A 15,742-nucleotide genomic window follows, 5' to 3' on the forward strand; every position below is an offset into this window, starting at 1 on the left:
GGTGTCACCTGAGCTCTTCCTCATGAGCTCCTTAAAAGTCTGCACGGCTCGCTCGGCTAACCCATTTGAGGCTGGGTGATATGGAGCTGAGGTGACATGTGTGATTCCATTCCTTACCATGAATTCTTTGCTCCCTTCACTAACAAAACACTGTGCATTGTCGGATACAATCATTTCTGGAATACCATGCGTGCTGAAGCTGTTCCTGAGACAATTCAGTGTGGCATCAGTCGTTGCAGAGCTTACTGGATAAACGTCGATCCACTTTGAGTGAGCGTCAACCAGCACCAAAAACATTTTGCCCATAAAAGGTCCCGCATAGTCTATGTGAATTCTCCTCCAGGGTTTGCTGGGCCACTCCCAGGGATGGAGTGGTGCCCCGGCAGGCACTTTCCTCTGTTCCTGACATATAGTGCATGACTTTACCTTTGACTCAATTTCAGCATCCAAGTTAGGCCACCACAGGTAGCTCCTAGCCAGTCCTTTCATTCTAGTCATTCCTGGGTGCGATTGATGCAACTGTTCCATCAAAGTAGAGCGTCCCCGCTCTGGGACTATGATGCGTGCTCCCCATAGCACACATCCATCTTGGACACTGAGCTCGTGCTGTCTCTGTCTGTACGGCACGAACTCCAGTCCCTCACGGTGATCTGGCCAGCCTTTCAACACATACTCACGGACCCTTGAAAGAACGGGGTCCTTGGCTGTCCAGCCCTGGATTTGCGCTGAAGTCATCAGGGGACTGATCTCCTGATCCAGCATCAGGATGTGCTCCTCAGGGGAAGTACTGCGAGGAGATTTTGAGAGGGGCAGGCGGCTGAGAGCATCCGCGTTCCCGTTTTCCTTGCCGGCTCTGTACGTGATCACATATTCATAGGCTCTTAGTATTACTGCCCATCTCATTATTCTCTGTGATGTCATTTGAGGCACCGCTTTCATCTCATTCAGTAAGCTAATAAGAGGCTTGTGGTCAGTACTGATTACAAACTTCCTCCCATATATGTACTTATGGAATTTCTTTACTCCAAATATAATGGCCAACCCCTCTTTATCAAGCTGTGAATAGTTCTTTTCCGTAGCTATGAGCGTGCGTGAAACAAACCCGATGGGCCTTTCTGCTCCATCTGGCATGCGGTGGGCCAACACTGCCCCCACTCCATAGGGTGATGCGTCGCAGGACATTATCAGCTCCTTCTTCTCGTCGTAATGCACCAACACCCTGCTGGACTGAAGTAGCTCCTTTGACTGCTGAAACGCTTTCGCTTGCTCTGGCCCCCAACGCCATGGCTCCTCCTTTCTCAGCAGTTTGTGCAGGGGTGCCAGCAGCATCGATAAGTTTGGAAGAAACCAGTTATAATAATTCAGGAGCCCTAGATAGGCTTTCAGTTCAGTCACTGAGGTGGGTGCAGGTGCATCCTGCACTGCCCGCACTTTCCCTGGTAATGGATGGAGGCCTGTGGCATCCACCCGATGTCCCAGGAATGTAACTTCCTTCTCCATGAAACTACACTTACTCCATTTCAGGCGTAGCCCCGCCTCTTCCAGCCGCTGTAGCACTTTGTCCAGTGTTTTTAAGTGATCCTGATCGTCACTTCCTGTTAGCAGAATATCATCTAAGTACACGGCCACCTTTGGAATGCCCTGCAGAATGCCCTCCGTAGTCCGTTGGAATATTGCTGGGCTAGAACTGACACCAAATGGTAACCTGGCATACGTGAACAGCCCCTTGTGCGTGTTCTCTGTGACAAACTTTTTTGATTCTTCATCTAGCAATATCTGCTGATACGCATGACTCATGTCCAGTTTGCTGAATCTTTCTCCCCCAGCGAGCGATGTTAACATGTCCTCCATTCTCGGAATGGGGTACTGTTCCAGTGATGATACTCTGTTCACTGTTAACTTATAGTCACCACACACCCTTACGTTACCGTCGGGCTTCAATACCGGGACTATTGGTGCCGCCCAGTCTGAAAATGTCACTGGTTCTATTACTTTGTCCCTTAGCAGGCGATCTAGTTCCGCCTCAACCTTGGTTTTCATTGCAAAAGGTACCGACCTTGGTTTAAAGAAATGAGGCGTGGCATCACTGGCTACATGAATCTTGGCTGTGGCTCCCCTTAAGGTGCCCAGTTCGTCCTTGAACACTAACTCATGCTTCATCAGCACTTCTTGCAGTGCCTCTGTACTGTCCTCCATTTTATTCATTGCCTGCCAGTACACACTCAACTCACTGACCCACCCTCGCCCTAACAGGTTTGGCCCTGACCCTGCTACCACTACCACCGTAAGCTCTTTGGTGACTCCTTTGTGTTCCACTTGTACTTCGGCCGCCCCCAAAATGTCCACCTTCTGTCCTGTGTAGGTTTTGAGACTAATGGGGCATGTACCTAGCTCTGGTACTTTTGCTTCCCCCCATAGCTTGGCGTACTCAGTCTGCGACATTATGGTTACACTACATCCGGTGTCAATCTCAAACTTTACTTGACCTCCATTCACTATCAAATACTGAGTGAGAGGGGGTACGTTGGGCCTTGAAGTGTCCATACTGTATACAGTGAAAACCTCCTCACTAGACTCACTAGACTCTTCCTCCTCTTGTATGTAATTTGCCCGCTTTGTGTACTTCTCCCTCCCCCCTTTAGCATGCTTTGCCCCTTTAGCACTGCTTCTCTCACTCACTGCCCTTTTACAGACTTTCTTTAAGTGCCCTATTTTTCCACAATTGTGGCATTTTGCCTTTGCAAACCTGCAGTCCTTTGCATAATGGCTCATCCCGCCACATCGGTAGCAATCCCCAACCCCGACTGGTGGACTTTTCGTGCCAGCTTCCATCTTGAAAACAGCTCCTCCCACTGGTTTACTCCATTTCTCCTTGCTCATACTGTTTAAGTCCTTAATGTCCTTGTTAGCCATCTCCATGGCTTGTGCTTTTTTAAGTGCCGTCTCAAACGTTAATCCTTCTTCTGACAGCAACCTTTGCTGTATACTGTCGTCGTTAACTCCGCATACTAGTCTGTCCCTTAACATGACTGAGCGCATTTCCAAAATTACAGTCCTGTGCGAGCTTCCGAAGCTCCTCCACATACTCAGTAACGCTTTCTTCCGGCCTCCTAATCCTCGAATTGAATTTCCATCTCTGTACTATTTCACTAGGTTTCGGATTGAAATGATTCTTTAGTAGACTCACCAACTCGTCAAAAGATTTTTCTCCTGGCCGCTCCGGGCTCAGCAGATTCCTCATCCGTGTATAGGTTTGCGCTCCCACACAACTCAGTAAAATAGCCCTTTTCTTTTCAGCATTGTCCACCTCGTTTGCCATAAAGAAATGGCTCAGTATTTCAATATACTCCTCCCAAGACTGCGACTTGCTGTCAAAAGGTACCACGGAGCCTACCGTTCCTGCCATCCCTGGAGTCCGGTCACTTCAGCCAAAAAATCCAACTCCGTTTCGACTCCCGCGGCCTAGCCTCGTGCTTTTCCGACTAGTTTGCTAACCAACCCGAGCACCTCTTCCGAATACTCCAAAACTCTTCCGTCCTTTATCCTCGTCGCCATATGTGGTATCTTGAAGTGGCCATACAGAACAGAACAGAACAGAAACCCCACAGTGCAGATAGAGGCCATTTCGGCCCATCGAGCCTGCACCGACACATATCCCACCCAATCCCCGTAACCCCTACATCAACACATATCCCACCCTATCCCCGCAACCCCACGTATTTAATCCCCCTAACACTAAGGGTCAATTTATCATAGCCAATCAACCTAACCCACACATCTTTGGATTGTGGGAGGAAACCGGAGCACCCGGAGGAAACCCACGCAAACACGGGGAGAATGTGCAAACTGCTGACTGACACCGGTTAACTCCTTAACATGGTTTAATCAACCCTTGCACATAAAAGCTTCTGCCATGAGGCAGCATACACAGAGTACAACAGTACAGATCAGACTTAACTCAGGAGAGCAATTGCCACAGCACCACCTGGTGGATCAGGTTACTCATAACCTCCCAGGTTACTACAGTTTGTGCATACAAAGTAAGCAGTGGCTAAATGCTCTGCATGTTATGATACTAAAGCCGCACAGACCACGGAAAGGTTCAAGATTCAATCCCTAGTCTGTGCCGAGTTAGCCGGTCCCAGCTGACAACAGCCAATGGGACACTGTGATGTGCTTCAGTGCCATTGGGTTAGGAAGGAGCCTGAGTTCCCGGTCCTGATCTACTGACTCGTCCCAGAATGTGTGTGCATGTGCATATTGTGTCAGAACAGGACTGGGCTTGGCTGAGATGGAATAGACTCCTGACACTCACTGACTAAGCTCGCACATGAAGTGTGGGCACTTGAGCAAGGTACTGCAGGACTGCCAGAGCTCATGGAAGTACAACTCAGGCAGAGCCCCTGAAAGTATACCTCAAGCAGAGGCTGTGAAAGGACATCTCAATCTCAGTCAGAGTCAGCACCTTCAAAAGTGGAGGGGTTGGAAAAATAGCTGTGACCAGATTTGTAAAATTCAAACTGAGGGTATATTTTTCTCCACAGGAAACAGTGTGACCGGATGGAACCATGTGTTCCAGTTTTCTGGAAATTCTCAATCAACCCCTTCTGCCCCATTACCTGATGTGGACCAAACCCTATGTGAAGAATGTGTGGACATGTTACCTTCTAAAATGGCATAAATCTCGACTGGCATTTCCCTTGTGTGACCAACGGGCACGGCAAGGAGTGGAGTGTCTTTTCGATATCAGTAATAGTATTACGATTTAGTTTTGTAAGTTATCCTTTGTTGAAAGTTTATTTTATGGTTAAGTTCCTTTATTAGTTGTGCCCCCTTAAATTGGATTTCCTGTTGATGACACAGTGAAATCCTTATGGATTGTTTCGAAAAAGGCATCCAAGTATTTCAGGGCACAGACATCAATTTTGATCCACCAGATTGCCTATTTGTTCCTTTTTTATGCACCATGTTGAGTATAAGACCCGTCAGCACCAGTTATAATCTACAGATCTGTTACACCATGCTCTGGAGTGCTGGGTCTGAGTCCAAAGTGAGGTGCGGCACCCTAACTATATCGCTTGAGAATGGCTTTGTGAATGCATTTTTAAACCTGACTTGTATTAATAAAAGTATAGAACCAATTCAAAGCTGAGGTTAGTCTATATTTTGAACCTGCCTTTGGTTGTCCTGCTCTAGTTTCCAGTAAAGTTGTCTATCATATCAAGCCCCACTCCCGAGACTTAAACACAAAATCTAGGCTGACACTCCAGTGCAGTACTGAGGGAGTGCTGCACTGTCAGAGGTGCAGTACTGAGGGAGTGCTGCACTGTCAGAGGTGCAGTACTGAGGGAGTGCTGCACTGTCAGAGGTGCAGTACTGAGGGAGTGCTGCACTGTCAGAGGTGCAGTACTGAGGGAGTGCTGCACTGTCAGAGGTGCAGTACTGAGGGAGTGCTGCACTGTCAGAGGTGCAGTACTGAGGGAGTGCTGCACTGTCAGAGGTGCAGTACTGAGGGAGTGCTGCACTGTCAGAGGTGCTGTCTTTCGGATGAGACGTTAAATTGATGCTCCGTCTGCCCTCTCAGGTGGACATGAAAAATCCCATGGCACTCTTCGAAGAAGAACAGGGGAGTTCTCCCCGGTATCCTGGCCAATATTTATCCCTCAAACAACATCACTAAAAAAGAATAGATGATCTGGTCATTATCACATTGCTCTGTGCAAATTGGCTGCCGCGTTTCCTACATTACAACAGTGCCTACATTTCAAAAAGTACTTCATTGGCTGTAAAGAGCTTTGGGATGTCCTGAGGTCGTGAAAGGCGCTATATAAATGAAAGTCTTTTATCTTTCTTTCTCTGCACAAATGTAGGAGGTGAATGTAACACTTACTTGACTCTTGTTCTACACCCTGGAGGCAATTTTGCGAGGATGCATTCCTGGAGGATGAGCCTTTCCTGGGGGAAATGCTGCCAAAGATTTTCCAAGCATTCGTTTTACTGGATGGAGATTGCAGGCAGTGTGCCCTGAATTTCCAATGTATGCAGATTCAATAAATAACACCTCCCCTCTCCCCTAAACATAAAATGACACAACTGAAGGGTACAGCTATCGGGAAAGGCTGGGCCTTATCTCTAGAAAAGAGAAGGTTGAGGGTGACCTAATGAAGGTCTTTAAGATTATGAAAGGGTTTCAATCGGGTAGATGTAGAGCAGATGTTTCCACTTGTGGGGGAGTCCCAAACTAGGGGCCATAAATATAAGATAGTCACTAATAAATCCAATTTGGAATTCAGAAGAAGCTTCTTTACCCAGAGAGTGGTGAGAATGTGGAACTCGCTCCCACAGGGAGTGGTTGAGGCGAATAGTATAGATGCATTCCAGGGGAATCTAGATAAACACATAGGGGAGAAAGGGATAGAAGGATATGCTGATAGGGTGAGATGAAGAGGGGTGGGAGGAGGCTCGTGTGGAGCAGAAACACCGGCACAGACCTGTTGGGCCGAATGGCCTGTTTCTGTGCTGCAAAACTCCCTGTAATTCTATGTAAATACGATCAAAGAAAGAGTAATACGCAAATTCTTTAGGGAAGGGAGCGATTTAGCTGAGATTGTAGATGAACTGTTTGGACAGAGCAGGAAGGTTTGGGTTCAGTTTCGAAGGAGGCTCGTGAAGTTTGCTAAACATCAGGGAAGACAAGTGTCCGATTCGCGGGTGAGGGTGAGGATTGAGTTCATGTGGCTAAATCCTCCATCACACTCAGCCAGAGTTCCTTCGGCAACCTCGCCCAGCATCATCCTTGACATCGCAAAAGGATCATTTTTATAGTCAATCCCGGAGAACATTTAAACCTTTTGCACAGAGAATACTCACCGCAGTCAGGAGGTATAGCGACTGGCCAGTAATCCAGGCATCGCGCAGTAATCCAGGTGTAGCGCAGTAATCCAGGCGCCGCGCTGTAATCCAGGGGCCGCGCAGTAATCCAGGCGCCGCGCTGTAATCCAGGCGCCGCGCTGTAATCCAGGCGTCGCGCAGTAATCCAGGTGTAGCGCAGTAATCCAGGCGTCGCGCAGTAATCCAGGCGTCGCGCTGTAATCCAGGCGTCGCGCAGTAATCCAGGCGTCGCGCTGTAATCCAGGCGCCGCGCAGTAATCCAGGCGTCGCGCAGTAATCCAGGTGTAGCGCAGTAATCCAGGTGTAGCGCAGTAATCCAGGCGTCGCGCTGTAATCCAGGCGCCGCGCAGTAATCCAGGCGCCGCGCAGTAATCCAGGCGTCGCGCAGTAATCCAGGTGTAGCGCAGTAATCCAGGTGTCGCGCTGTAATCCAGGCGCCGCGCAGTAATCCAGGCGCCGCGCAGTAATCCAGGCGTCGCGCAGTAATCCAGGTGTAGCGCAGTAATCCAGGCGTCGCGCAGTAATCCAGGTGTAGCGCAGTAATCCAGGCGTCGCGCAGTAATCCAGGTGTAGCGCAGTAATCCAGGCGTCGCGCTGTAATCCAGGCGTCGCGCAGTAATCCAGGCGTCGCGCTGTAATCCAGGCGTAGCGCAGTAATCCAGGCGTAGCGCAGTAATCCAGGCGTCGCGCTGTAATCCAGGCGCCGCGCAGTAATCCAGGCGTCGCGCAGTAATCCAGGCGTCGCGCAGTAATCCAGGCGTCGCGCAGTAATCCAGGTGTAGCGCAGTAATCCAGGCGTCGCGCTGTAATCCAGGCGCCGCGCAGTAATCCAGGCGCCGCGCAGTAATCCAGGCGTCGCGCAGTAATCCAGGTGTAGCGCAGTAATCCAGGCGTCGCGCAGTAATCCAGGCGTAGCGCAGTAATCCAGGCGTCGCGCAGTAATCCAGGTGTAGCGCAGTAATCCAGGCGTCGCGCAGTAATCCAGGCGTCGCGCAGTAATCCAGGCGTCGCGCAGTAATCCAGGCGTCGCGCAGTAATCCAGGCGTCGCGCAGTAATCCAGGCGTCGCGCAGTAATCTTCTCAATAAGAGAAAGTTCACTCTGATGATCAATGACTCTTGTGGTTTTTCTTGCCATTTGTTACAAGTGAGCAATAAGAAGCCTGAAGCTCTATCGGGTTACGGTACTGGGGCGTTTTTGTTACTGCGCTAGTAACTCAGTAGCTGGACGAATAATCGAGAGAACATTCAAATCCCACCATGGGAGTTGAGAATTTGAATGCAGTTTTAAAATTTGGAAACAAAAAGTTGGCCTCAGTAAAAACCCAACTGGTTTAGTGATGCCCTTTAGGGAAGGAAACCTGCCACCCTTACCGGGTCTGAGCCTGTAGACTCCAGTAGACTCCAGACTCCACCAATGTAGTTGACTCTTAACTGCTCTCTGAAGTGGCCCAGCAAGCCACTCAGTTGTATCAGAAGAAGGCCCACCACCACCACCTCAGGGCATCTAGGGATGGGCAATAAATGCTACCTTGCCAGCAATGCCTACATCCTGAGAATGAATTAAGAAAAACTCATGGTATTTTCAATTGGAGTTTAACGGGCTTTAATTCCAGTTGGATTCCTTGGGCGGCAACTTTCATTCCCAGTGTCCCTGTGCCTGGCTTTATCTTCACAGTTTCTATCATTTGTATTGAAAGTCTGAATAGCGGTTCGGCGTTCCTGCACTAAACTGCCCAATATCTGGTGGGACAACAGCTGGAGAGGCCTACTGCAGGATCAAGCGCCACTGTAAATTGAACATTTTTAAATTTTGATTCTGAAATTCTGTGAGGGCGCTCCTGGTTTAATGTCTGGTGGCAGTCCCGCCCCAAAATGGCGGACATCTGGCCTATCCCGGACTCTCAAGCCCTTTCCTCTTTATTAAAGCTGAAGGACTGGTATGGGTTGCCAGATCGCCAGGATTTCCCTAGAGTCTCCAGGAGGTCAAGATTCATTTTCTGGACACTGGGGAGCAAACCCTGTCATAGGGGCATTAAGAAAACATTGTGGCCTAGAAATTGGGTATAGCCCCGCTTGGGGCGTTAGAATTGGCACTGCACAAATTTTATAGCCAGACGCAACTTATCGCTACCTCGTGCGATACTGGGTTGCAGCACCCCTAAAGGTGATTGAGGCGCGAAATCAGGCATTACACGGGACTCCTAAGGCGCTAACCTTGCGGCGCTACTCAATATCGGGGCGGATGGGCGCAGCGCAGGTGCTGTCAATTACCGCTGACCACGAGACTTTCAGGCGCCGGCCAGCTCTTAAAGGGGTGGGTCAGTAAGGATCAGCAGCCACACTCTGCTCCTTGTAGGCCTCAAAATCAGAGCTGGCCATTCTGTGGCGTTAAAAACTTTGAGAAGATGGAGAGGGTGAGGCAGAGAGCGGAGCGCTTCACCAATGGGGCATTGGATGAATTGGTGGGTGCAGTGGAGCGCCGGCGAGATGTGCTGTACCCCGACAATGGCAGGAGGCCTAATCAGAAGGAATACCGCAGAGCTTGGAGGGAAGTTTCTCAGAAGGTCAACTCCAGCAGCATGGTGACCAGGAGCCCTGTGCAATGCAGGAAGAAATTCAACGACCTCACTCGGGTCGTGCGGGTGAGTGGTGTTTCGCCAAACTTCTTCATCCCTCCATCTGCACCTGACCTTATGGCCAGAGGATGCGCGATGCCCCATTAGCCATCTGTCAGCAAGCACCCATGGCCCTTTCTGGGAACACACATGCACATTAAACTCAGGGCATCATGTAAGGGCTATTCCACCATGGGGGGCATGAGATGACAACTCAGGGCATCATGTAAGGGCTATTCCACCATGGGGGGCATGAGATGACAACTCAGGGCATCATGTAAGGGCTATTCCACCATGGGGGGCATGAGATGACAACTCAGGGCATCATGTTTCATTACTTCCCGTCCTTTCTCCTGCAGGCCAAGCTGGCGAGGAAACGCAAGGAGCAGCTTCGCACCGGAGGAGGACGTCCTCAACTCCAGACTCTCACGGATCTCGAAGAGAGAGTCCACCAGATTGTTGGAGGCTGTATGATTGGTCCTGTCACCACTGGAGCTGCCGACCCCATTGTGCACAGTGATGGTAAGGTCCTCACCTTTTTGAGCTGTCTCCTTTCACTTGTTCCCCCCACTAGCATGCTTTTTCACTCTGGACCCATGTCATAGCATTGCAGCAATCTTGCATCCCTTGCTGCCACCCTGTCCTTTCGCTAAAGCCACTCTTCAACCTCCTTGCTTTCAGATGCTGCATCACCAGCTCGGGAGCCGGGCCCTCAAGCTGCCACTGCCTCCGGAGGTGACGAGCAGGAGGAACCCGGAACATCCGTGCCAGCCTCAGGGGAGCCAGCCCATCTGGAGACTGGGGATAGTAGTTCCCTGGAGGGGAGGGGGGGGTCTCTGATGAGGAACCAGTTGCAGGAACCAGCGGGCTGCAGCAACGCGAGGGGGGTAGGGAAGCTCGGGGGCCGTCTCCCCGGAGGGCGAGGCAGGCCACGATGACTGCTGCACAGAGTGCAGAGGAGGTGCGTAGCCTTTCGGAAATGAGCGCCCAGGCTCAGCTCAGGCACACTGAGCTGATGGCTGCAGTGGGGAGGATGCCTGCCTCCATCGACACACTGGCAAAGAGTGTGCAGGACTTTGGGGCAGCAATGGAAAGGACTGTCCAGGGCTTTGGGGCAGCAATGGAAAGGACTGTCCAGGGCTTTGGGGCAGCAATGGAAAGGACTGTCCAAGGCTTCGGGCCAGCCCTGGAAAGGTCTGTCCAGGGCTTGACCAAAGCAATGGAAAGGACTGTCCCGGCCTTGTCCAAAGCTGTGGAAAGGACTGTCCTGGCCTTGTCCAAAGCTGTGGAAAGGACTGTCCAGGGCTTCTCCGAAGCACTGGCACCTGCCACGCAAGGGCAGCATGGTGGCATCGTGGTTAGCACTGTTGCCTCACAGCGCCAGGGACCCGGGTTCAAATCCGGCCTCGGGTGACTGTGTGGAGTTTGCACATTCTCCCCGTGTTTGCGTGGGTTTCCTCCGGGTGCTCCGGTTTCCTCCCACAGTCTAAAGATGTGCGGGTTAGGTTGATTGGCCATGATAAAAAAAAAAATTGGCCCTTAGTGTTAGGGGGGATTAAATACGTGGGGTTATGGGGATAGGGCTTGGGTGGGATGGCTGTCGGTGTAGGGACCGGGTGCTAGGGTTTGGATGATCAGCCATGATCTCGTTGAGTGGCGGAGAAGGGCCGAATGGCCTACTCCTGCTCCTATGTTTCTATGTTTCTATGTTTCTAAGTGCTCAGTGCTGCCATGCAGTCACTTGCTGGCCTCCTGCACACGCAGATTGAGGCCATGCAAACACTGACTGCTGCCACCCTAGCTGGATCAGGCAGGATTACCCGGGGCCCTTGCAGCACCACAGCAGGCCATCAATCTTTGGACCAGCCAATTGTGGTGCATGCTGCGGTCCTGCCCCATCAGAGTGCCAGTGTGTCGGCCGACCACGGAGCAGGTGTCCGCTCTCAGGATGTAAGCATTGCTGATGCCACCGCTGGCAAGTCTCCACTGCAGCTGCCACCACCTGCAGGACAGACTGCTTCCAACCATTCACAGTTGGACCAATCATCATCCGGGCCCTCCAAGCCCAGAGGTCGTCCAGGCCGTCCCTCAGGGGCTTCTGCCCTTTCGGACACTCAGCAGGCATCCCCCAGCCTTGACGCAGCCACTGAGGTACAATTACGGAGGAGCTGCAGGGAGGGAAGGGGCCGATCTCATAAGAGAAGTAGATCTCCATCAAGGGGTAAAGAGTAGAGGGAGCTGTTGAGATGTCTCATTTGTAGAATTCAAGGCCGTCTACACCTGCTGTGAATGTTAGTAATGTTTTGGGTAGTGTCGCGGGTTTGTCAGACAGTTATGTGTTAGTTCGTTAGTTATGCTTTCTGTTGCCATTGCTTTGTCATGCTGGAAGGAAGCACTTTTTGGAAAATAAAGAAAATGTTTTATTTACACTGGAACTCTAGACTATTTACAAGCATGGTGGCCTTCAAAGGCTTTGGGCGAACCGGAGGGCACTGATCCAATTACACCCAGCATTCCATCAGAGAGGCCTAGAACCGAGTCCTTATGAGCCTCTGACGGATGGCCCTTCCAGTTTCTGGACCCCTCCCGTCTTCCTCCTCCTCCTCTTCCTCCTCCTCCTCCTCCTCCTCCTCGTCCGCCTGCTCTGCTGGACCTTCAAGGTCGGCTGGCATTGGCTGGGTGCGTCGGATGGCCAGGTTGTGGAGCATGCAGCAGACCACGACGATGCGCGACACTTGCTCCGGCGAGTACTGCAGGGCGCTCCCTGAATGGTCGAGACAACGGAACCGCTGCCTGAGCACACCGATTGTGTGCTCGACAATGTTCCTGGTCGCCTGATGGCTGGTGTTGTAATGCTCTTCTGCCGGGGTGCTGGGCAAACGGAGCGGGGTCATGAGCCATGGGCAGAGAGGATAGCCCTTGTCACCAAGAAGCCAGCCTCGTGGGTGAGTCGGGGCCTCGAAAAGGTCAGCCACTGAGATCTGCCGCAGGATGAACGCGTCGTGGCTTCTGCCAGGGAATTGGGCGTTGACCGCGAGGATCATCTGCCGGTGGTCACAGACCAGCTGCACATTGAGGGAGTGGAACCCCTTGCGGTTGCGGAACTCTTTGGGATTCTGTAATGGCGCCCGCAAAGCCACGTGTGTGCAATCAATGGCGCCCTGCACCATGGGGAAGTCCGCTATAGCCGCGAAGCCCTGTGCGCGCTCACCCTGCTTCTCCAGGGTCAAAGGGAAGGTGATTAATTCCCGCCTCCTTCTATATAGGGCAGCTGTAATTTGCCGGATGCAGCAATGCACTGCAAATTGAGAAATATTTGCAATGTCCCCAGTTGCTGCCTGAAACGAGCCGCTGGCGAAAAGGTTTAGTGCAACAGTGACTTTGACGGCCACCGACAGAGAGGTCCTGCACCGTAGCCGCGGCTGCAGATCCTCAGCAAGCAGGTGGCACAGCTCAGTCACCACATCCTTTGCGAATCGGAGCCTTCGCATACACTGCTCCTCCGACATGGCAATGTATGACACCTGCTGCCTGAAAACCCTGGCAGCGTACGGCCGCATTTGGCAACGTCCATTGTCCCTCCTCCTTCTGGCCATTCCCGGCCCTCTCTCCCTCCGCCTCTGTGCCCTTGCCATATGTTCAGCCAGCAGGACGTTCCCCTCCAAAGCAGCTCCCATTATAATGTGAGAGAAGTAAGACGCAGTAATATCTCACCAGCAAACTGTTGTGGACAGGGCTGAAGGTCCAAAGGAACCGCTTGCTCAATGAAGAGTACGCTCTCCCACTGAAGGTCAGCAACTCTCTCCAACAACCAGCAAGATGCCCACCCAAAATGGCTGCCGCTTTTATACTAGTGCAGTGCCCTTTAAATAGCGCCCCCCGAGAAGGACTTGGGAACGTTCCATCAAGCTGTCTCTATTAGCGCCAGGCAGAACAGAGGCGGGCGCCACTCAATTTCCGGTCCGGGGCGCCAAAAAGGCGTTGCACACTGAAATGACGTCATGATCTGCCTGCGCCCGCGAGCGGCCGCTAAGATTTAACGCCGGCACTAAAACCCACTCAATATAGCAAGAGGCGCTGGGTTCACTGCGCACGGGCGAAAATTGGCTAACGCCCCACTTTTTGGCTTCTTTAGGCGCTAATCGCTGACGCAACCAACCGAATTTCTAGGCCAGTGTGTTTTCAATTTCCTTTGAACACTTTCGTGTATTAGTTAATAAAAATATTGGAGATGGGGGAAAAAGTGTTTTGTCTGACAGTCAAGGATCAGCCAATCGGGTAATGAAGAGTCTGTTCGCTTTGCAGTTGTCGGGGCGAAGATGGGCACCATGAGGATAGACATGTCGGGCAGCCAATGGTGGGAGTGTGGGGGCGGGGCAGTCAGAGGCGAGAGGTCGGAGGCACGAGGTCGGAGGCACGAGGTCGGAGGCGAGAGGTCGGAGGCGAGAGGTCGGAGGCGAGAGGTCATATGATGAAACCTCCGGGAATACATCCAACCAGTGTTGACAACCCGAAGGAAAGGGCATGAAAACCCTGGAAGGACAGCCCTCTGCAGGAGACTAAGGGGGAAAAATTGGGTCGCGCCCCCTTTGGGGCACTAACTTCGCCAGGGCACTATTTTTAGCGCCCCAAAAAAGTTAGCACCCCCATGCTGTAAATTGAATGGTAGCGCCCCAAGCAGGAGGCTACAGGAATTGCTCCCCCTCCCTCTTGGGGCGCTCCCATTGAATATCGTGGCGCCATCTGCAGCAACGCCACGCGCACCGGCACGTGGTGCCGCGGTACTGCAGGCCTCCCTCCCCTGATTAAAGGGGAGGGGCCGAGCGCAGCACGCACTGGGGCCCTGCTGGACCACCGGGGAGCGGGGTGCTGGTAAAAGAGCCCGGCACTCGAGAGGCGTGCCAGGCTGACCGATCGCGGCCGATGCTACTCGCTTGGGTTGACCCAGACATTTGCACCATCAAGGGGTCCTCATCGATCTGGAACTTAGCTTCAAAATCTGTTTCCCCTCCAGATAAAAGACCACATACATCCATCTCCAGAACATTGAGGATATGCCTATCAGGAAAGGCTGAACAGGCTGGGGCTCAACCTGCCCTGCCACCTTCAACGGTTTGTGCACATATACCCCCAGGTCTCTCTGTTCATGCACCCCCTTTAGGATTGTACCCTTTAGTTTATATTGCCTCTCCTCGTTCTTTCTACCAAAATGTATCACTTCACACTTTTCTGCGATAAATTTCATCTGCCACGTGTCCGCCCATTCCACCAGCCTGTCTGTCCTCTTGAAGTCTATCACTCTCCTCCTCACTGTTCACTATACTTCCAAGTTTTGTGTCATCTGCAAATTTTGAAATTGTGCCCTGTACACCTAAGTCTAAGTCATTAATATATATCAAGTAATGCAGTGGCCCTAGTACCGATCCCTGGGGAACACCACTGTATACCTTCCTCCAGTCTGAAAAACAACCGTTCACCACTGCTCTCTGTTTCCTGTCACTTAGCCAATTTCGTATCCATGCTGCCACTGTCCCTTTTATTCCATGGGCTTCAACTTTGCTGGCAAGTCTATTATGTGGCACTTTGTTGAACGCCTTTTGGAAATTATTGTATAGTAGTTCTATTTCTCACCTACATGCTGCCCTTCGATGACATCATCCGAAAACACAACATCAGGTTCCACATGTACGCTGACGACACCCAGTTCAATCTCTCCACCGCCTATCATGACCCCTCCACTGCCTCTAATTTGTCACATTGCTTGTCCTCCATCTAGTATTGGATGAGCAGAAATTTCCTCCAACTAAATATTGGGAAGATCGAAGTTGTTGCCTTTGGTCCCCGCCACAAACTCCATTCCCTAACCAGCGTTTCCATTCCTCTCCCTGACAACTGTCTGAGGCTGAGCCAGACCGTTCACAAACTTGGTGTGTTTGACCCTGAGATGAGCTTCTGTCGACATATCCGCTCCATCACGGCCTACTTCCACCTCTGTAACATCTCCCGACTCCAACCCTGCCTCAGCTCACCTGTTGCTGAAACCCTCATCAATGTCTTTGTTAGCTCTAGACTTTGTAATGATATCAGCAAATAGAGATGGTATTTGCCTGTTCGATTATGATGCCTTAATAGCATGTTTGCATGTATTGATTGCTTGTGCCTGACCAGCAGAGGGCATGTGACCGAGAGAAGCAAGGCAGTTAGTTTAGTTTCAGTTTCTCTTTCATAAATGTCT

General features: G+C 51.4%; 1 protein-coding gene across 1 annotated transcript in view; it reads left to right on the forward strand.

Annotated features, from left to right (window-relative positions):
* Positions 1–5,141, forward strand: part of LOC147100465 (adhesion G protein-coupled receptor E3-like) — a 115,528-nt gene extending 110,387 nt beyond the window's left edge. Inside the window, exon 18 of the mRNA XM_085968210.1 lies at positions 4,545–5,141. Coding sequence (XP_085824336.1) covers positions 4,545–4,556 — 12 coding nt within the window. The 3' untranslated portion in view covers positions 4,557–5,141. The remainder of the gene's footprint in view (positions 1–4,544) is intronic.
* Positions 5,142–15,742: the final 10,601 nt, after the last annotated feature.

This window comes from Somniosus microcephalus, chromosome 26 (genome assembly GCF_052327205.1).
Source record: "Somniosus microcephalus isolate GS21.2 chromosome 26, FLI_Smic_1.0, whole genome shotgun sequence".
Lineage (NCBI taxonomy): Eukaryota > Metazoa > Chordata > Chondrichthyes > Squaliformes > Somniosidae > Somniosus > Somniosus microcephalus.